At 45.6% G+C, this 23,566-nt stretch overlaps 1 protein-coding gene and 1 long non-coding RNA gene across 4 annotated transcripts in view; one reads left to right on the top strand and one right to left on the bottom strand.

Moving 5' to 3' along the window:
- Positions 1-23,566, top strand: part of LOC130291090 (uncharacterized) — an 81,847-nt gene that overhangs the window by 24,630 nt on the left and 33,651 nt on the right. The window lies entirely within an intron of this gene.
- ZBTB9 (zinc finger and BTB domain containing 9) lies at positions 11,272-21,617 on the bottom strand. Of its 3 annotated transcripts, none has more exons than XM_056539481.1 (2): positions 21,076-21,617; positions 11,272-14,204 (listed from the first exon to the last, which is right to left on the bottom strand). In XM_056539481.1, exon 2 carries the CDS (start codon positions 14,193-14,195, stop codon positions 12,966-12,968), a length of 1,230 nt encoding a protein of 409 aa, XP_056395456.1. In that variant the 5' UTR covers positions 14,196-14,204; positions 21,076-21,617; the 3' UTR covers positions 11,272-12,965. The 3 variants fall into 3 exon arrangements, with proteins under 3 accessions (XP_056395456.1, XP_056395458.1, XP_056395457.1); XM_056539483.1 differs by having other exon boundaries at positions 21,245-21,617; XM_056539482.1 differs by lacking the exon at positions 21,076-21,617 and adding an exon at positions 20,946-21,062.

Genomic DNA, 23,566 nt, shown 5'->3' with positions numbered 1-23,566 from the left:
TTGCCGGCAGCATTAAGTTTTATGATCCATTTGGCTTCTGTTTGTAACAGAAGTTTTCTTTTATCTGAATTTTCTTTGCTGCGGATAACTTCGAGTCCCTGAAAGAGTAAGTTATCACAGATGCCTTTATGCTCACTGTTCATGTGTTCGATAAAACGGGGTGCACCTTTTTTAGTTTTAACTGAATAGACATGTTCCCTGAATCTAGTATTCAGGGTGCGTTTTGTGCTGCCAATATAAAACCTTCCACATGAACAGGTCATCGCATACACAACCCACTGGGTTCTACAGGTGATCAGGGTGTTGACATGTATGATTTCTCCACCAATTTGGGTGCTTTTTCCTATTTTATATATATTGGGGCACCAAATACATGTACCACACTTGTGGTTCCCTGTGGGGCCAGATTTTGTGAGCCAGTCAGAGGTTTTTGGATTCGAACAGAAGTTACTACTAGTGACTACATCCCTCAGGTTTTTACAACGCTTGAATGTGATTAGAGGTCTATCATGTACCAGTTTTCCAAGGTCGGTGTCACTTTTTATCAAGGACCAACTATTATGTACCGCTCTTCTTATAACTTTTTCAAGGGGGCTAAATTTGAAGGAAAAGGAGAACCTAGGTGCTAGATTGTCAGAGGATTTTACTTTAATATCTTTTTTAGCTTTTTTGTTTTTGTTAATTGAGAGTAAATTATTTCTATCCTGTGCTAGGGCTTTTTTTAATGCTGTATTAATAATGAATACAGGGTAACCACGAGCCAATAACCTCTGCTTCAGCTCTTCGGCTTGAGAAATAAATTTTTCATCGGTATCATTAATGCGTCTCAAACGCAAAAATTGTCCATAGGGTAAAGCGGTTTTTGTGTGTTGAGGATGGTAGCTCGAGAACTGAAGCAGAGAATTAGAGGCTGTGGGCTTCCTATAACCTGATGTACGAAGTTCCCCTCCCTCAGTTTCGATAAGAACATCTAAGAATTCCATTTTTTTCGAATCAACTTTGTAAGTGAATCTAAGATTCATATCATTTTTTTCATTGAGGTATTCTACAAATTCTCTGAAGTTCGCCGCGGTGCCATCCCAGGCGATGAACACGTCATCGACAAATCTGAGATAGCACCGGACGAACTTCAGGAAAGGATTGGAGGTGGTGAACACATGTTTTTCCTCAAATGAGGCGACGTACAGATTTGCAAATGTACAGGCCACGGGGGTGCCCATGGCCACACCCCCGATCTGTCTGTACCACACTTCGTCGAACAGAAATGCATTGTTTTTTAATATAAATGCCAAGGACTCACAAATAAATTGGGTCACTTTATCAGACTTTCCGGAGTGCGACAAGATCTCCCTAATGCATTCCACCCCTTAATCTTTTCTCTTTTTATGGATACATTTTTATAAAGAGAATAATTTTTGTAATTTTTGTACTTTTCTACATTCATACTATTTTTGATAGAAATCTTTTTCACTTGTAACAAATCCTTTTGCATTACGAGTTGTTATCTATTGTTTTTAATGTAACAGTTAGCACGCACCTGTTCCGGGTGCGTCACCCAGGGAGGTGTGCTCTTAAGGGTGACGCATCACGGAACAGGTAGGGTCTGAAGAAGCGTGATACGCACGCGCAACAGCTGTCACCCAGCTTCCCACTGATGAGCTAGTCCTACCTTCTGGCGTCCGTGCTCCATGTCTCTGCACCGTTGATAAGAAATAAAGAAAATTGCACCGAATCCTGGTGAGTGACGTTCCTCTCTTTCTCCTTTGTGCATTATAGTAGTTATATTCTTGTATATAGGAGCAGTATTATAGTAGTTATATTCTTGTATATAGGAGGCAGTATTATAGTAGTTATATTCTTGTATATAGGAGCAGTATTATAGTAGTTATATTCTTGTATATAGGAGGCAGTATTATAGTAGTTATATTCTTGTACATAGGGGCAGTATTATAGTAGTAGTAGGTTGGAGGCCGGAAGAAGCTTCAGTCCGAAGCGATACGGTCGTTGCACTCCACAGCCCTGCGTTCCTGCTGACAGACCCCCCTGAACCTGCTGTTATTTTAAGCTGCAAGCCTTGAATAAAGAAGATATTTTTGCTACCTGGGTGAGTCGTCCGTCTACCTTCATTTCTACTTGCCATTGTATGAAAGACTTTGTCCTTTATAGACGTAGACGCTCCCCATAGCACTTAGTACAGCAGGTCACACACCCCTGATAGTCCGGACAGGATAAATTGACTCACAGTCGAGTAGACAGTGCCTGGTGCTCTTCTCTTTATTACAATTATAGTAGTTATATTCTTGTATATAGGAGCAGTATTATAGTAGTTATATTCTTGTATATAGGAGCAGTATTATAGTAGTTATATTCTTGTATATAGGAGCAGTATTATAGTAGTTATATTCTTGTACATAGAAGCAGTATTATAGTAGTTATATTCTTGTATATAGGTGCAGTATTATAGTAGTTATATTCTTGTATATAGAGGCAGTATTATAGTAGTTATATTCTTGTATATAGGAGCAGTATTATAGCAGTTATATTCTTGTATATAGAAGCAGTATTATAGTAGTTATATTCTTGTATATAGGAGCAGTATTATAGTAGTTATATTCTTGTATATAGGAGGCAGTATTATAGTAGTTATATTCTTGTATATAGGAGCAGTATTATTGTAGTTATATTCTTGTATATAGGAGCAGTATTATAGTAGTTATATTCTTGTATATAGGAGGCAGTATTATAGTAGTTATATTCTTGTATATAGGAGCAGTATTATAGTAGTTATATTCTTGTATATAGGAGACAGTATTATAGTAGTTGTATTCTTGTACATAGGGGACAGTATTATAGTAGTTATATTCTTGTATATAGGAGGCAGTATTATAGTAGTTATATTCTTGTATATAGGAGCAGTATTATAGTAGTTATATTCTTGTATATAGGAGACAGTATTATAGTAGTTGTATTCTTGTACATAGGGGACAGTATTATAGTAGTTATATTCTTGTATATAGGAGCAGTATTATTGTAGTTATATTCTTGTATATAGGAGCAGTATTATAGTAGTTATATTCTTGTATATAGGAGGCAGTATTATAGTAGTTATATTCTTGTATATAGGAGCAGTATTATAGTAGTTATATTCTTGTATATAGGAGACAGTATTATAGTAGTTGTATTCTTGTACATAGGGGACAGTATTATAGCAGTAATTCAGAAGCTATACTTTGTAAATTAGTTTGTGATAATATATGTGTCTACGCTGAAGGTTGGGCTGACAGCTCAGATCTCGGAAATGCTGCCATACAATCCAGGTGAGAAGAACCTTTTATTTTCGTTTGGAGACCATAGAGGTGCATATTGTGGTTATGGCTTTTCCTTGTCTCCATTGGCTTCAGTCCACACTCGGAGCTGACTGGACAGGCTCTACTGCTCACATGTGCCCCCTGCTGTTCCTCTATACCCATCAGCTGCAACTGCATCCCACTCCTTCAAATATCTTATTTAACAAAATTAAACTATTAATATGGTGACTACGGGGATCACCCAACGCAGAGTCTGGAAAGAGAAGAAAAATGTTCCCTATCCCTCAATAATTCATATTGCAAAGTTTCATACAAACTTGTTAAAAGCTTCTAGTACACAGCAGTGTTATAGATCTGTACTGTAACATGGAGTCCATTCTGTACCACCATGTGCCTCGGATTCTATACACCTGCCATATTATAAAGGTATTGTCAATGGAGGCATCATAGGGTGGTGCATGGAGTGTCCAACAAGTAGTTGTAAGTACTCAAAGACTAGAAAATTATCAAACATATATAATTATTTTCCATAGTGTTTAAAAAACAAAAAATTATTGTGTCTCCGGCTGTTGCAAAACTACAACTCCCAGCATGACCAGACAACCACAACAGCTGGAGACACACTGTTTGGAAAACACTGCCATAGACTATATGGAGGTTTCTTCTTGGTAACATCAGAGTATAAGTATTATTATTATCGATTTACATGGGATAATGTCCTTTACTGCCCCCTGCAGTTTGTATGCAAAAAGGCACAAATAATTCAGCTATGAAGAAGCTATGGCCGAGTAACTAATGCATCTACAATGGCAGGATTAGAGTCCGATCCGATCTATAGGTGAGACAAGATCACACACACTGTTCAAAAGAAATAAAGGTAACCCTAAGATAACACATCCTAGATCTGAAAGAATGAACTAATCGTATGAAATACTTTCCTCTTTACATAGTTGAATGCGCTGACAACAAAATCCCACAAAAATTATCAATGGAAATGAAATGTATCAACCCATGGAGGTCTGGATATGGAGTCACACTCAAAATCACAGTGGAAAACCCCACTACAGGCTGATCCAACTTTATGTAATGTCCTTAATACAAGTCCCAATGAGGCTCAGTAGTGTGTGTGGCCTCCACGTGCCCGTATGACCTCCCTACAATGCCTGGGCATGCTCCTGATGAGGTGAAGGATGGTCTCCTGAGGGATGTCCTCCCAGACCTGGACTAAAGCATCCGCCAACTCCTGGACAGTCTACGGTGGATGGAGCGAGACGTCCCAGATGTGCTCAATCGGATTCAGGGGAACGGGCGGCCAGTCCATAGCATCAATGCCTTCCTCTTGTAGGAACTGCTGACACACTCCAGCCACATGAGGTCTAGCATTGTCTTGTATTAGAAGGAACCCAGGGCCAACCGTACCAGCATATGGTCTCACAAGGGGTCTGAGGATCTCATCTCGGTACCTAATGGCAATCAGGTTACCTCTGGCAAGAACATGGAGGGCTGTGCGGCCCCCCAAAGAAATGCCACCCCACACCATTACTTACCCACTGCCAAACCAGTCATGCTGGAGGATGTTGCAGGCAGAACGTTCTCCACAGCGTCTCCAGACTTTGTCACATGCTCAATGTGAACCTGCTTTCATCTGTGAAGAGCACAGGGCGCAAATTTGCCAATCTTGGTGTTCTCTGGCAAATGCCAAACGTCCTGCACGGTGTTGGGCGGTAAGTACAACCCCCACCTGTGGACATCGGGCCCTCATACCAACCTCATGGAGTCTGTTTCTGACCATTTGATTGGACACATGCACATTTGTGGCCTGCTGGAGGTCATTTAGCAGGGCTCTGGCAGTGCTTCTCCTGCTCCTCCTTGCACAAAGGCGGAGGTAGCGGTCTTGCTGCTGGGTTGTTGCCCTCCTCCACGTCTCCTGATGTACTGGCCTGTCTCCTGGTAGCACCTCCATGCTCTGGACACTACGCTGACAGACACAGCAAATCCTTCTTGCCACAGCTCGCATTGATGTGCCATCCTGGATGAGCTGCACTACCTGAGCCACTTGTGTGGGTTTTAGACTCCATCTCATGCTACCACTAGAGTGAAAGCACCGCCAGCATTCTAAAGCAGGGCTGTGGAGTCGGTAGATAAATGTTCCGACTCAGACTCCACAGTTTTTTGTACTTCCGACTCCTCTGTATTAAATTGCAAATGTATTTATAAAGTTGAATCCAAGAACCTGTTCCACCAGGTTCTTCTAAGCTCTTCTAGCAGAGAGAGGTAGTTGGGCAGAAGCTGCTGCCTTCTTTTTGTGTGCGGATCTGCTGCTGAAGATAAGGCAGTGGGAGGATCCAGGAAGGGGCATTTATTATAAAAACATGATTTCCCTAGGAGAATCCCATAGTCATGTTTAAAGTTTAAGCTAGCAATTGGAGTTTACAAGTTTTTATAGCCTTAGCTGAATGGCAGCAGTTTTTCCAATGGTTTACAGCTTCAGTCTTGAACTATTGACCCTCCATTCCCTTCACTTATACAAGTGTCTACAGTCCCGCAAAAAACATATTTACTTAATCCCTTATCAGTGAGAGGCTAGGTTACCCATGTGTTCCCTGTAACAGCAGAACACAACACTATGGAAAGTATAAGTATTGCCACTCCTAATTGTGCGTTGCGCGCCATATAGTGAAGCACATGAAAAGCATGCTTCTTCACGGTCACTTAACGTGTTAATTTAGCGGTTATGTGAGGCACTGCATGCATTGGTCTTCATTCTTACAGTAGAGAAGACATTAATTATAACTTTTTGTGAATTGGGACATTTAAACTTGCTTTTTTTTTATTCCAATCTAAATTTAGTAGGAGTCGGTGCATTGATTGCCGACTCCAACTCCAGGTACCCAAAATTTCATCTGACTCCACAGCCGTTCAAAAGTGACGAAAACATCAGCCAGGAAGCATAGGAACTGAGAAGTGGTCTGTGGTCACCACCTGCAGAACCACTCCTTTATTGGGGGTGTCTTGCTAATTTTCTATAATTTCCACCTGTTGTCTGTTCCATTTGCACAACACCATGTGAAATTGTCAATCAGTGTTGCTTCCTGAGTGGATAGTGTGATTTCACAGAAGTGTCATTGATTTGGAGTTGAGTGTTCCCTTTATTTTTTTGAGCAGTGTATACATACACACATTTATTTTTTCAACCTTATGAACTAGGTTACCATGTTCTATATACATATACAGTGTATATTAAAAAAATTATATATATATACTTTTGTTGCCTGCAACATCCTCCAGGATGACCGGTTTGGTGGTGGGTCAGTAATGGTGTGGGGTGGGATTTCTTTGGGGGGCCGCACAGCCCTCCATGTGCTTGCCAGAGGTAGCCTGACTGCCATTAGGTACCGAGATGAGATCCTCAGACCCCTTGTGAGACCATATGCTGGTGCGGTTGGCCCTGGGTTCCTCCTAATACAAGACAATGCTAGACCTCATGTGGCTGGAGTGTGTCAGCAGTTCCTGCAAGAGGAAGGCATTGATGCTATGGACTGGCCGCCCGTTCCCCTGAATCCGATTGAGCACATCTAGGACGTCTCGCTCCATCCACCACAGACTGTCCAGGAGTTGGCGGATGCTTTAGTCCAGGTCTGGGAGGACATCCCTCAGGAGACCATCCTCCACCTCATCAGGAGCATGCCCAGGTGTTGTAGGGAGGTCATACGGGCACGTGGAGGCCACACACACTACTGAGCCTCATTGGGACTTGTATTAAGGACATTACATAAAGTTGGATCAGCCTGTAGTGGGGTTTTCCTCTGTGATTTTGAGTGTGACTCCATATCCAGACCTCCAGGGGTTGATACATTTGATTTCCATTGATAATTTTTGTGTGATTTTGTTGTCAGCGCATTCAGCTATGTAAAGACAAAAGTATTTCATACGATTAGTTCATTCATCCAGATCTACTGTGTATGTATATGTAGTGTGTCTATAAATAAACATTTTATAGAAACATATATATTTATTTATAGTGTGTGGAAATGAATATATAAATTCTCATATATATATATATATATATATATATATATATATATATATATATATGTGTGCATATAGTTATATATACACACACACTATGGGGGGACATTTATCTATGTATTCAGAGCACAAAAAGTTGCACATGCACCTAAGCACTTGTTTGTAACTTTCTGCTTACTCACAAAAGTCGCACAAACAGCCTTAGGCCCCTTCCACACTGCCGTTGTGGCCCATCGGTAAAAGTAGTCAGGCACTTTTTTTTTTTTGTGCCTTAACGGACGTTCTTTTTGACAGCACACAACGGGTCCGGACAGATCCCATTTACTGTTATGGGATCCGTCGGGTGCAGTTGTTTTTTGCGGTCCTAGTGCCGCCAGTTAAATCTCCAGCAGAAATTCCGTAGTGTGAATCTAACCTTACAAAAAGTTTCAAGTCTGCTCCACTATATGAGTGAATTTGAAAAGTCGCAAAAAAAAAGTCTCAGCTGCAACGTTTTTTTTTGTTTTGCTTATGTGCTCCAAATTTATCAACCTCCAGTGATAGTATAAATGTCACAACAAGCAAAATTAAAGCTAGCGGGAAAAAAATAAAATTGACTACAGAACTCGCTTACCAATGCAATATTGATAAATGTCCCCCATATCATAATATATATATATATATATATATATATATATATATATATATATATATATATATATATACACATATAAATATACACACACGCATATATATTTATTTATACACATGCATACTGGTTCTGGTCAATCACAGCATATTTTGCACCCACATGAAATGGCCAGGACCAGCGTCAAGTGAAACATTACCCATCCCCCATTGCTTGGTGCCTCAGTATTGCGCACAATTACACAAATCTGGCTTTATTTCTTTATTTCAAACACCAGAACTATCACCGATCCTATTTAACATACAAGCTCAGAGTGTAGGATACAAGGGGGGACATTTAGTAAAAACCGACAACGCACATCGGTAGTATAAAAAAAAAATCTCATTTAGCGATGTATTAATATACATTAGTGTCGTGGCTTTTCTAACACCTCCGGCATTCACCGAACCGAAAGAAGATGGTGGCACAGATATGAAGGAGAACGACCGGGAGGATCAATACTAAACACCCAGTGTCTCAGAAACTGCAATAAATATATAGGATAAATTCAAGTGCCTGGTGATTAGTGGTTGACGAATTGGCGCCAAAACTTCCCGTTGAGGTAACATGGCGTTACCATGGGGACAACCAGACTTATCCTAAGGGTCAGACTTTTAAGAAGAGATCTAAATTGGGTTCCATGAGGCTTGAGATTCACCAAAACCTGTGCAGAAGGAAGAGTCACCCAGTTGCCCAAAGCAACCAATCAGATCGCTGCTTTCATTTTTGTAAAGGCCTCTGAAAAATGAAAGTAGTGATCTGATTGGTTGCTATGGGCAACTGGTCAACTTTTCCTCAGCACAGGTCTTGATGTATCTACCCCGTTATTGTCCCTATGATAACACTGAACCAGCATGGAGACAGGAAGTACTGTCAAGGAGACAGGAAGTACTGTCATGGAGACAACGCTTTGCTTTTCGCAGGAAGCTTTTAAATCTAGAAAGGATGACATTGTTTAATACACAATTGTAGGGGCTTCTAGAGTAGATGTTTTCATAGTTCCCAAAAAGGTTACCCAATTACCCTTATAAAAGGAGACAACAAAAGGCTCAAAAGATGAAGAAAAGACCTTAAAGGAGATCCCCGCCAGGATAAGACTGAATCTGTAAGGCAGTGTTTCCTGTCCAGGCTGCAAAAACTACAACTCCCAGCATGCCATAAGTTGTATTTACACAGAGTACCCAATGAACCATTTCTACGCTCATGATGGAATGCCGCTTTAAGAGAGTCCTTCAGTCTCGAAGTCTGGACACGCCATTGGGCGCAACCCCAGAGATAAAGCTGCAGAGTAGGAGGAGCTTCTCTATTGCTTTGGAATCCCTTAAGCGTATATATTCTCATGCAGCAGATATTTTACAAAAACGTCTTTGAAAACGCCTTAAAAGGAGTACTGCAGTCTTCTCCCCTATCCTGCGGGATAAGTGTATAATCGTAGGGGGTGGGGGGGGGGGGGGGGGGGTCAGACCGCTGGGATCCCATCCCTCCTTGATCTCCTGGACGGGGACCTAGCATTGCTGCGGCTCTGCGCCCATGACACGCCTCCTTCATACAACTCTATGGGAGAGGTGAACGCTGCATCTCCCAATCTCCCATAGAGACACATAGAGGAGGCGTGTCGTCATGCTGTGGCCGACACGCTTCTTACACAGGAGAGCCACGGCACAGAACAGGAACAGGGGCCCCGTACAGGAGATCGCGTGCGGCGGGGGTCCCAGCGCTTCAGACCCCCGTGATCAGACATAAGTGTCTAGGACTTCAGAGCTCCTTTAAGGACGCAGCCATTTTTATTTTCTTTCTTTCACGCCTTTGAAAAGCCATAAGTGAGGACTTGTTTTGTGCGGGACCAATTTTTACTTTGTAATGACATCCTCAATTTTTCAATATAATATACTGATGCAGAGGGGGAAAAAAAATTTATATTAACCCCTTAAGGACTCTGCGTTTTTCTGTTTTTACATTTAAATTTTTTCCTCATAACCTAAAAATCTAAATTTTGCACATAAAATTCCATATGATGTCTTATTTTTTGCACCACCAATTCTACTTTGCAGTGACATCAGTCATTTTACCAAAAGATCCAAGCCGAAATGGAAAAAAAAAAATTGTGTCATTTTGTAACTTTTGGGGACTTCCGTTTCTACGCAGTGCATTTTTCGGTAAAAATGAGGTGTTATTATTCTGTAGGTCCATACGTTAAAATTATCCCCTACTTATATAGGTTTGATTTTGTTGTACTTCTGTAAATAATCATAACTACATGCAGGAAAATTTATACAAAAAAAATTCTCATTTTCTAACCCCTAGAACATTTTATTTTTCCGCGTACGGGCCGGTGTGAGGGCTCATTTTTTGTGCAGAGTTCTGAAGTTTTTATCGGTACCATTTTTGTATTGATCTGACTTTTTACTCATTTTTGCATGATATAAAAAGTGACCAAAAATACACTATTTTGGACTTTGGAATTGTTTTTGTGTGTACGCTATTGACCGTGCGGTTTAATTAATGAAATATTTTTATAGTTCAGACATTTGCGCACGCAGCGATACCACATTTATTTTTATCTACACAGTTTTTTTTTTCTTATGAGAAAAGGGGGGTGATTCAAACTTTTATTAGGGAAAGGGTTAAATGACCTTTATTAACCTTTTTCCCTTTTTTTTGCAGTGTTATAGCTCCCATAGGGGGCTATAACACTGCACACACTGATCTTTTACACTGATCCCTGCAAAGCCATAGCCTTCCATGGATCAGCGTTATAGGGGGTTGATTGCTCAAGCAAGGTAAGGGGACCTCCGCTCGCGTCCTAGATTTTATCGCCCCGATCAGCCCGACTGAGCTGCTGGGAAGCTTTTACTTTCGTTTTAGATGCGGCGATCAACTTTGATCGCCGCGTCTAAAGGGTTAATAGCGCGCGGCACAATGATCGGTGCCGCATGCTATTAGCCCAGGGTCCCGGCTATCATAAGCCACCAGGACCGACCCAGTATGATGCAGGGTCACGGAGTGACCCCGTTTTAAATACCGGGACTGGGTGCAGGGCATACAGGTACACCCTGCGTCCTTAAGAGGTTAAAAGAAAAAAAATAAATGAAAAAAAAACAGGGAGTGGGGCTATATTTTAATAGGACATTTGATTGCTCAAGTCGGAAGAATACATTGATTCTTTAAATAATTTATATCGTTATCTAATGGGGGTGGGGGGGATTTTTATATAAATATACATTTTTTTATAATTTTTATTATTTATTTTTTGCTACACTTGTCTAGTTTCCCTTGCGGACTTGTATACGCAATCCTTCGATTGCTTATACAAATCAGTGTGATACTATAGATTAGCTGGAAGCCACCAAGTACGGAGCAGGGTCATATCCCAAGCTTTCTCCATACACATCCATCATGCATCAATGAATATCCGTCCCATGCATCTAAACATGGTTGATCCTGCTGTAGGTGCATGGACTTCTGCAGGATAAAAGGAGACCATATCAGACATTCCTGCAATGGATCTGCTACATGTGAATACATTTTAATAGGTTATTTGAATACAGGGTTTCCACACCTGACGAGCAGTGTCGAGCAGTGTTTCCCAACCAGGGTGCCCCCGGCTGTTGCAAAACTACAATTTCCAGCATGCCCGCTCCGGGCATGCTGGAAATTGTAGTTTTGCAACAGCCGGGGGCACCCTGGTTGGGAGATACTACCCTAACCTATGGTTCTCCAGCTTTTACCAAACTTAAAGTCCCATCATACCCTGACAATCCTCCCTAAACTGCATCTGTAAGCTTGCAGAACTACAACCCCCAGCATTCTCCATCAGTCCAGCCCCACTTGTGGCTCTTCAGTTGTTGCAATAACTACAACTACCCTCAAGCTTTGTCACACAGATGTACAAAAAAAAAAAAAAAAAAAAAATCACCATATATTGGTCTGGGCCAGAAATGCTGCTCTGTCCTGCGGCACCCCGGGTGTTCAGCATATGGCACAAATATTAGGAATACAAAACAATAACTATGATGTAAAACGATGATCTATGCAAAACGATGCATACAACGTGACGGACCGGGCACAAGCTTCCACTATTCTTGGCACTGGAATAGTCACCTTGGTTCGTTGAGCCAACGGAGGAACGAGCTTGAGAAGTGGCAACCATGTGACGCAGGTATGAAACCTGCGCACCACCCTGAGGCATGATTGGAAGGGCACTAGTGATAAAAAGGTTTCTAAAAAAAAAGCCATATAACTGCAATAAATCGTACTTGTTTCCTGTCCGCCTTTATTTATAGTCCCCCTCACTACTAGTTCAGACAGTAGACTCCTAACACCCTTCTCCCCGCCCGCCCCCCTGACATCACAGGTGAGGTCACTCCTCCGCGGAGTTGACACAGCATAGGGTTATACATTATTGCAGGTAATCAGTGTTACTAACATTCTCTAACCCTGTATATACAGACACGCAATGACATACATGGTGGCTACATGTGTATATTTACACAAAGACCTAAAGCCGTATCTGCTGTCCATACGTTGACGCCCCGCCGTATACCGTAAATTGGGTAAAACATTTGGGCTATCATTAATGGGAACGCGAGAACGCCATAGATGATGGAGTAATCCAGTGACAAGCTGCTCTCGGTCCTCCTATTTGGAGGTCCCATGTGAAACAATATAAAGACTCTGCCAAAAGAAAAGAAAAATAAAAGTGATGTGATATCGATATATCATAATATACCACAATAAAACCAACATTCCTTATAGACCTCCAGAGAGCGCAGTCCAGTAGAGGGCAGCACTCAATACACGGCAGTTCTAATGCAGTATCCAGGCTACAATCGTACAGATCTAGGACTAATCTCCTGGTTATGGGGGACGTGTTCATTCCGGGAAGGTCCAGAAAACGCAACTAAAAAGTCAATCTCTATAACAAAAAGGCCCCTGTTGATTCAGTGGTAGGCTTCTGGGTATTATTTGTAAGTCCAGCAGGCCCCGGCCCATCTCTGTCCTTTGCAGACTTCCTTGTGCTTTTGGAAGCAGCTTTCCACCCTGAATTTGCGACCACAGTCTTCACAAGAGAACAGGTTCCCCCCGTGTGTTTTCATGTGTTCCGTGAGGTGATGCTTGAGTTTGAACTTTTTGTGGCAGACGGAACAGCCGAACGGGCGCAGGCTGAAGGTCAGCATAATGTGGCGGTCGCGCTTAGGTTTTACCGCAAACCGCTTCCCGCACAAGCATCCAAACTTTTTCCCGTCTGGGGCGGCCACAAGCTTAACGGGAGCGTGAACAGCTTGAGCCTGAAGGGCTTGGGAGACGATCTCATTTCCGTGAAGGTCCACGGGTTTGGAGATCGTGAAGGAGGTTGGTTCTGAGGCACCGTAGAGTTTTCGAGGGATACAGAGAGAAACGTCGGAGGAGGATGGCGATGATGTGGGAGGGATGACGAAGCTCAGCTCTGAAGGATAATCGGCCTGAACTTCGGTGATCTCGAAAGCCTTCATGTATCCTCCATCCTCTTCAGTCCGCTCTTGCTTGATGTAGATGACTTTGGGGCTCTCGGGTGACGAAGAAGAAGAAGGCAGCGCGTAAGAACAATTGGTGGCCACAGACTCATCGAGAACATTCAAGCTCTTCGAGTCATCCTCCTCTTCTTCTTCTTCCTCCTCTTCAGAAACGCGAACCTTTATGACTTCATCGTCATCCGAGCAACCCAAAGTGACTGTAGGTGGTGGCGGCGGCGGGTCATCTCTTGGCAACTGGAAGCTGCTGCTCGGTGACTGGCTTTCGCTGGCGCGGCTCGACCAGTTCTGTGGGACATAGGCTTTGCGCTCCTTAAGAATCTCAGAACATCGGTCCACCACTTGCCACATCTGCAGACCGCTGGCCACCAAGAGGTGTGAAGGTAACGTTTCCATTTCGAGGCAAAGTCTTCCAGAGTAAATGAGTTGCAAGAGGTTTTCGAAAGCCTCGGGCTGGATGACGCTGGGTAGAACCAAGCAGTTGGTGTCGTTCAGAAGCAGCTTGTCATGGAAGTAAGGAGAGGAGGCCGCCAAGACAGTCTTGTGAGCTTGGAAGACGCGATCCTGCACCTGGACGGAGAGGTCGCAAAACTTCCCCTCCAGTCTCTGCTTGTTCAGGGTGTCCAGGAGCACAGAGCTGTAGTGTGGGAAGTCCAGCTGGATGCTCTCGGTCCCAGACATGGTGATTGTCTAAGAAGAACAAGAACAGAATGAGATATTGTAACATATTGTAACCTCACTTTCTCAAACAATTCCTACCTGGTCATTAAAACTCCCATTAGGAACAAACCAAAAACTGCTGCATTGTTCGTATCAATGTGTGCCGGTCTAGAAGAGGAGTCTAAAACTGTGGACTTCCAACTGTGGCAAAAAACTACAACAACCAGCATGGTTGGGAAGCCTTTGTCTTTCCAGGCATGCTGGAAGTCGTAGTTTTGCAACATCTGATGGTCCATAGTTTGGAGACCAACGTTCTAGGAACTGCCTATGAGGGAAGCCTTTGGTGAAAGGTTCTACTTCTGTGCAATCTAAAATGTCTCACAACAGACGAGAAGGGAAACCAAATTCAACATAAAATTAAATGGGAACCTGTCAGGAGATTTTTCCATATATAATGTGTGGCAACATGTTTTATATGATAAACTCTTCCTCACCATCCCCGGGGGACATTCCTGACAGCAGGGTATGAAGTTAAAAAGTGTCCCCCCCCCCCCGGGCAGGGAGCTTTGATGTCTATGATGGGGGTGTTGGCGCTCTGTGTCAGAATACTGAGGGGTCAATCACTGTGAACTCTATGAACACTGAACCAACCATTTGTACTAAAAGAACAAACAGATTCGGCAACAGACGGATAGGCATGGCCGGGGGTCCCCTGGACCCCTGGCCATGCCTATCCGTCTGTTGCCGAATCTGGCCACCTCACCTCTCTCCTTTACCTCAGCGTTCTGTCCACCGCCTGATACAGGTCCGCCACACATGCCAGGGAGGCATCGGGAGAGAGCACAAACTGAGACATCTTGCTGCACGCTGTAGAAGAGATCAAACTAAAGGATAGAGGCATCGTGGACCCCCTGGCCAAGCCTATCCGTCTGTTGCCGAAGCTTTTTTTTTTTTCCCCCTCCTCATTAGCACAAATGGTTGGTTCAGTGTTTATAGAGTTCACAGTGAATGCCCCCTCAGTATTCTGCAGAAAGAAATCCAAAGGCGGTCCCTCTTTAGGCGCTTCTTTCCCATAAAAATCACATAGACATAAATGTCTAAAGGAAAAAAGTTCTTTATTCACCAATGACTCGTTTCGGGGTTAACCCTTCCTCAGATTGGCATAATAAAACAGACAAGAAAACAGGGTACATATACACGGAAAAAAAAAAACGCCAAACAAGCCTCGGTCCGATGTACGTGAAACATCATGTTACCACACAGTTGCGGGTCAAGCCTCTTTTTCAACACCGCATTCTGAAAAGAACTATTTAAATGCCGACACATAAAACCAATTTAAATTATTAGAATTAGAGATTTCATTTTTAACCTGAATGTGTCATTACAATGTTTTACCTTTCACTTTTGAAATATTTTAAATGGGCACTGTCACCAACATTTTTTTTGATATGTTGTACTACTTATGTACTACAACATCTCTCTAATATAGTTTCATTTTTTTTTATTCAAGTGGTTTAATTTACATTTGAAAACCAGCCACTAGGGGTCTCCCTCCTAGTGGCCGGATGCAGGCTGGCGTGACGTCACGCTTGAATTCGGACTGATGCCGGCCGGGCATCGGTCCTAATTCATTCAGCCTGCACTCGCTCCCTGCCTGTCGACATACGCGCGCCGCTGCTGCTACTGTCATCTTATAGGTAGGGAATTGTATAGGCACATGATATAGGGAGTTGTAAGGGATCGGGTAGCGCGGCAGTGGTTTTATGGAGGAGGGCCAGGGGGTTGAGGCAATGGGGGGGGGGGGGGGGGGGGGATTTACGCTGCGGCCGTGGAGCTGTGTGTTTTCAGCACAGGGTGCCTCTAGTTGTTTTACCACTACAAGTCCCAGCATGCCCAGGCAGCCAATAGATGTCAGGGCAAGCTGGGAGTTGTAGTGGTAAAACTGCTGGAGGCACCCTGTTTAGATGAAATAAGTGCGGAAGTCTGCCCCACCCAGCAGGCATCAGTGACGTCATACCTACTGGGGAAGTCTGTTTGGTAGTGAGCACACTACCAGGCAGACAAAGTTATTTCAAAGATGGTAAAAAAAAAAAAAACATGAAAGGCCTGGAGGTGGTTAGGGATAGATGGGCGATAGGCAGGGGCAGAAAAAAAAAAATAGGATGGTGGGAGCTACCCTTTAACTATATGTTGTCACTGTCACATGACTATACTTTAACTCCTCCCCCAAACAAATTTTCAATTGTTGTTTTTTTTTGTTCCCCGTGTATATATACCCTGTTTGCATGTCTGTTTTATTATGCCAATCTGAGGAAGGGTTAATGCCGAAACGAGTCATTGGTGGATAAAGAGCCGCGCCTAAAGAGGGACCGCCTTTGGATTTCTTTCTGCATGTACTAACGGATGTACTAACAGCATATCCCTACGTCTTTGCAGCAAATCCCAGGAACTCTTTGTACCCAATGCAATTGGGTTATATGCGCATATATGTTGCGCTCAAGGTATTACTAGCCCCCTGACCCTCTGGTTCACTTGGATAACGCACTAGGCGCCTTGTGTGGCATTTTTTTTCTTGTCCTTCCCCCTCAGTATTCTGACACAGAGCACCAACATCCCCCATCATAGACCCCGAGATAGATGATCGTACGCTGGTTGCCGAGCTAGTGCGTCATCTCTGTGGCAGAGTGCGCCAACTGCAGCAGCAAAGTAAAGACGACTTACAGGAATCTCTCCCACGTGCTGCATATACAGATACTGCCCTGTGGTGCAGGGCTATTAATCTCCAGCACGCCGGGATTGGCTTCTGACATTTTCTACCGTGAAACCGGTACAAAAAAAAAACAATATATCTGCACCGAATTCAACAACATTTTAAAGAAAAGGTTGTGGAAAGTGTTTTGGATTTGCTGCAGATTTTTACATTTCCCCCATTGACCTTTATGGAGAAAATCTGCAACAAATATGCAAAGAATCCGCGACTTAAAGGAAAATGGTCATCAGTGTCACCCGCACGAAACCTGTTGGTACAGGTGGAGGGGTGACCCTGATGAAACCATACTTACCTGATCCCGTTCTGTGCTCCCATTCTCCTGCTACCTTCCATTCTAGGACCAGCTTGGGGCACGGGTGGAGCTTCCCGACATTACCGTTGCGAGCAGACCTGGGGAAACAGCAGCGGTAACGCCAGGAAGCTCCTCCAGTGCCCCAAGACTGCTCCGGAACGGAAGATAGCGGGACAATGGGTCCATGGAATGGGACCAGGTAAGTATAAATATCATCAGTGTCACCTACACTACACACCTGTACCAACAGATTAGTGCGGGTAAAATCTGTCACCGGTGTCACCTGCACTAACCTGTTTGTACAGACAGATAGTGCAGGTGACACTGATGACAACAATACTTACCTTGTCCCATTCCGTGCAGTCGTTCTTCGGTAATCTTCTCTGGTTTCTTCAGCTCCGGCTTGAGCGGAGCTTAGTGACGTCACCGCTGCTGCTTTCTGCTGGGTCCCGCTGCTAGAGAACAGAAGCGGTGATGTCACTAAGCTCCGCCCTTGCTTGCCCCAAGCCGGGTCCAAAGCTGAAAATACCAGAGAAAATTACCGAAGAACAACTGCATGGAATGGGATAAGGTAAGTACCGTCGTCATCAGTGTCACCTGCACTACCTGTCTGTACCAACAGGTAAGTGCAGGTGACACTGATGACAATTTTCCTTTAAATTGACTTAAAATCCGAACCGCAGGTCAAAAAAAAAGTTCTTTTACGTGCGACATTTTAGGAGCCAAATAACTAAGGCAAAAAAAAAAAAAAAGGTTCTAAAGACAATAATAAATGTCTTAAGTGTTATAACTTGGAATACCCCTTCACCTCATCCTTCCAGGGGCAATTATGTCCCTGATCTCGTGATCAGTAATTAGACCTCCACCGATCGCCTAAGAGGAAAACAAGCTGAGAGGAGAATTCCTCTTTAAAGAGATATTCAAAACAGCGCCGCACTTGGTCACCCAGGATCACACGGTATGCGCTGCGGATGTGCCGGCGGCAGTCACATGAGGACTGTAGGGGGAGCTCCCGGCTGTGGCTGGGCACCTCTGTGTGTCCCCACATAATGGTGGATTGGCCACTGTAGAAATCCGCCTCTATAATCAGATGCACACTGGTACCGGGCACAGTGCAGGTTACGGTGCGAGACGTCCTATTAAGGATGTCTATTCCGCCAAGGCTTAGGTCCTGGAGTAGGATTAGATACAGGGAGTATCAGGTACCGACCCCCTCCCACCCTGAGCCATGGGGTAAAGGGCATTATAGCCTTCATTAGCATGTACAGTGACCCCTCGACCTACGATGGCCCCGACATACGATCATTTCAGCATACGATCACTCTCAGAGTCCATCACATGGTGAAGGCAGCATCAACATACGATGCTTTTGTATGTCGGGGCCATCGCATAAACGGCTATCCGACAGCGCAGACTGCTTCAGCTGCCCCCGGATAGACGCTTACGGTGCCCCGTGTGCTCCGCTGACGATCACTTACCTGTCCTCGGGGCTCCAGCGCGTCCCCTATGGGATCCCCTGCATCGTCGGCGCTCTCCATCGTCGTCATCACGTCGCTGCGCACGCCGTCCCGTCATCCAATAGGAGCAGCGTGTGTAGCGATGTGATGGCAGCAACGGAGAGCGAGGATGTCGGAGAAGCAGAGGCCTTACCGGAGCGTCGGGGACAACCCGGGGACGCGGCGACAGCGATGGAAGGCGACATCTAGGGCAGCGGTGACGAGCGGTAACGGTCCGGAGCGGCGGGGACACGTGAGTATAACCTCCAATACCAGTGGTCTTCAACCAGCGGACCTCCCGATGTTGCAAAAAGTACGCAGGTTGGAGGTCCGCAGGTTGTAGACCACTGTCCTATACTTTACATTGCACGGATCCCTCAACATACGATGGTTTCAACAAACGATGGTCCGTTTGGAACAGATTACCATCGTATGTGGAGGGACCACTGTATACTCTTAATAACATATCCTATTTGCGGTATTTTTGGTTTCACGCTGTCCGCACGTGCGGTGTTATTTGCTTTATCAGTCGTGATATCTACGATGCGCCCGGTGCTCACTGTGTTTGCGGTGTCTTTTCTTTGAGTGTCATAGAAACCTCTTAATGTCAATAAAATAGATTTTATGTCCAAATTTCTGTGATTGTTGATGGACACTATATTCCTCCTGTGATAGAGAGATATATATATGTACACACAGGCCAGGGCAGCACTAATATATATATATATATCACACACACACACATTACCCCGGGAGCCCTGTATGTGCTGTGTCTATATACATAGCTCCGGCCCCGGACACTGTATACACCACATTCCCTATGTATGAGGAGATGATGGGCCCCGGCCCCTGCATACACAGCAGGCACAAGGGCCCCGGCCCCTGCATACACAGCAGGCACAAGGGCCCCGGCCCCTGCATACACAGCAGGCACACGGGCCCCGGCCCCTGCATACACAGCAGGCACACGGGCCCCGGCCCCTGCATACACAGCAGGTACACGGGCCCCGGCCCCTGCATACACAGCAGGTACACGGGCCCCGGCCCCTGCATACACAGCAGGTACACGGGCCCCGGCCCCTGCATACACAGCAGGTACACGGGCCCCGGCCCCTGCATACACAGCAGGTACACGGGCCCCGGCCCCTGCATACACAGCAGGTACACGGGCCCCGGCCCCTGCATACACAGCAGGTACACGGGCCCCGGCCCCTGCATACACAGCAGGTACACGGGCCCCGGCCCCTGCATACACAGCAGGTACACGGGCCCCGGCCCCTGTATACACAGCAGGTACACGGGCCCCGGCCCCTGTATACACAGCAGGTACACGGGCCCCGGCCCCTGTATACACAGCAGGCACACGGGCCCCGGCCCCTGTATACACAGCAGGCACACGGGCCCCGGCCCCTGTATACACAGCAGGCACACGGGCCCCGGCCCCTGTATACACAGCAGGCACACGGGCCCCGGCCCCTGTATACACAGCAGGTACACGGGCCCCGGCCCCTGTATACACAGCAGGTACACGGGCCCCGGCCCCTGTATACACAGCAGGTACACGGGCCCCGGCCCCTGTATACACAGCAGGTACAAGGGCCCCTGTATACACAGCAGGTACACGGGCCCCGGCCTCTGTATACACAGCAGGTACACGGGCCCCGGCCCCTGTATACACAGCAGGTACACGGGCCCCGGCCCCTGTATACACAGCAGGTACACGGGCCCCGGCCCCTGCATACACAGCAGGTACACGGGCCCCGGCCTCTGTATACACAGCAGGTACACGGGCCCCGGCCCCTGCATAGACAGCAGGTACACGGGCCCCGGCCTCTGCATACACAGCAGGTACACAGGCCCCGGCCTCTGTATACACAGCAGGTACACGGGCCCCGGCCTCTGTATACACAGCAGGTACACGGGCCCCGGCCTCTGTATACACAGCAGGTACACGGGCCCCGGCCTCTGTATACACAGCAGGTACACGGGCCCCGGCCTCTGTATACACAGCAGGTACACGGACCCCGGCCTCTGTATACACAGCAGGTACACGGGCCCCGGCCTCTGTATACACAGCAGGTACACGGGCCCCGGCCTCTGTATACACAGCAGGTACACGGGCCCCGGCCTCTGTATACACAGCAGGTACACGGGCCCCGGCCTCTGTATACACAGCAGGTACACGGCTCAGGCCGCCCCCATCCCCCGGTTACCTGTCTCTCCCTCCGCACTGATCAGCTCTACACTGCGGCCGCCCCGGGACACGGTCACAAGGACAACCATGCGCTAACCCTGTAACCACACACAGTCCCGCCTCCTCCCGCTATCCCCTGTATCACTCACCAGGGGAAACCAGCGGCTGGGACAAAAACAAACTATTCCTGGGTTAGCCTGGGTTCACATGACCGATGCTGCTTCCTGTCACGTGATTCTCGCATGACGTTAAAAAAAATACCTATAAAAAAATAAAAGATGGCGACAACGTAATCCGGTACAGAGAGTCATTACCGACCAAAGAAAGGTGAGAAAATCTGCGTGCGGGGGCTCCGGGCTCATCAGGGGTTCGTTATTGGACTGGTATACTCGTCCGGTGATTGGACGGGAGGCAGCACGTGACTATCATAGCTGCTGTGATTGGTCTGCGTCCCCGTGCTGCATGCGAAGGATCAGGAAACTGAATAGGGGCGCATTCACACGGGGAATATACTTGCGGATCCTGTAGCAGTAATTCCCACCCAGAGGCCTCAGGCTGATGTATAACTACAACTCTGTAGGCTGTTTGGGCATGCTGGGAGTTGTAGTTCTACAATAATAATGTGTGTTAGTAGAGGTGCTTTTTTATTTATTTATTTTTTACTTCATCGTGATTTCTACTAAAGAACTACCCCCCCCCCCCCCCCATACAAGTCTATGTGAAGAAAAATGCCATATCCTCAGCATGCCGCCATATTGGAAAACTGCCCCAGAGCCTAAAAACGCTACAAACAGGTGAAAAACGGCAAAAGAAAAAAACGCCATGTGGCGTATTTTCCTATTGACTCCGCCTACAGCGTTTTTGGTTGTATTTTTTCTTTTTTTTTTTTCTTTAAAACAAGGCCAAGGGGAACAACAGCGCTATGGATGCCCAAAACCGCCATGTGAGGCCGAAGAGTGACCGCCAGGGCATCCGCCTCTGTATCCTGAAAACAGACACCGCGTAAACACTAGAGAAAAAAATAATTACGCCATATTAACTAATAAAGTGTTTTATTTGGGTGTAAAACGCTGCGGCCCATAGGGAAATATAACACAACAGACCCACGTTGCGTTTTAGTTTTTTTTCTCTTTTGGTGTTTTTCATTCTTTAGTGGTGTTTTTAGGCCACTAAAAAAAAAAAAGCTGTGCGCCATTTGCATGCTAAAGATGTTTTTTTTATTTTTTTGAAATATTGGCTTTTTTCCTCCCATATGGGAGGAAGAACCACAAAAAAAAGCAATCTTGACTTTTTTTTATTTTTGTGTTTTTATTTTTTTGGCGCAGTTTTTTTAAAAATTATTATTATTATTATTTTTTTTTTTTGTAAAATGTTAGCTATAGGTCAATAGGGATTTATTCAGCCGTTTTAGGCATTAGAACAAGCCGGACCGCTAGGACCGCTCGGAAATGCGCCGTCCCCACAGAGCAGGTCGGAGTCAGAATTTCTGCGGCAGATGTTTCGGCCACTGAAATTTTGCCATGTGCACATTGCAGCAGAACCCTATTGAAAACAATGGGACTCTGCCACAACAGAATGCCAAAACTAATACACATCATGCCATTGGTCTCCAAACTGTGGACCTCCAGCTGTTGCAAAACTACAACTTCCAGCATGCCCGGACAGCCAGCGGCTGTCCGGGCATGCTGGGAGTTGTAGTTTTGCAACAGCTGGAGGTCCACAGTTTGGAGACAACTGCAGCAGAGCATTCGCCGACCCCGCTCTGTAAACCTCGGCTTTTGCCAGTCCGGAAATGCTGGGAGTTGTAGTTTTGCAACAGCTGGAGGCACCCTGGTTGGGAAACACTGGAAAAGATTATTACTACATTATTTATTGTGTCACAAATCCTAATATTTCCGCAGAAATCCGCACTCTTATATGAAGTTTGTCTCCCCCTGCTGGCCTGATGTTAAAGTAGTCCAGCAAAAAAAAAAAAATTGAACCCCATTGATCATGATATTAAAAGTTTTACAATAAAGTCAATTACCCCCATGTCCAGAAATGCAGCGGTACCTTAGATCTACGCTGACCGGAAGTTGAGCCCCTCCACAGTATCTGTGACGTCCGACCCCCATATGCAGCCGCTCGTCGCCATCTTGTGCATGGCCCCATAATCCCTATAGCGCTGTGCCGGCCCTCCCTGCCGCAAGTTGGGTCCTCCCTGATGATCAGTATTCAGGGCGCGCTCAGCCTAGCCAATACCCAGGATGCAGGGATCCAATGATGTTGAGTTACGTGCGCATGCGCACAGGATGCCAATGATGCCTAGTTGCGCGCGCATGCGCACAGGATGCCAATGATGTTGAGTTGCGCGCACATGTGCACTCAGCAATCCCCGGCTCTGGCCTCGCGTGACCCTAACCGACAGTCACCCGCATTCGTCCAGTACCTGAAAGCAATGAAATGGACCGCGGGCTGCAGCGGGGGGAACTGCCAAACGGATTGCAACAAGGAGCCACCTCTATTGACAGGTATGTACGCACTCGGGCCCTCATTTACTAAGAGTGGAGTGTCGGTTTATGTTTTTGCAAGTCCTTTACTCCTTTTTTTTTCTGATGCTATTTACTATTCTGTCGCACAATGTCCCTTTCTTTCTGTCGC

The sequence above is a fragment of the Hyla sarda genome, chromosome 9 (genome assembly GCF_029499605.1).
Source record: "Hyla sarda isolate aHylSar1 chromosome 9, aHylSar1.hap1, whole genome shotgun sequence".
Classification (NCBI taxonomy): domain Eukaryota; kingdom Metazoa; phylum Chordata; class Amphibia; order Anura; family Hylidae; genus Hyla; species Hyla sarda.
Note: the sequence above shows the minus strand (reverse complement) of the source record. Positions and strands in the feature narration are given on the sequence as shown.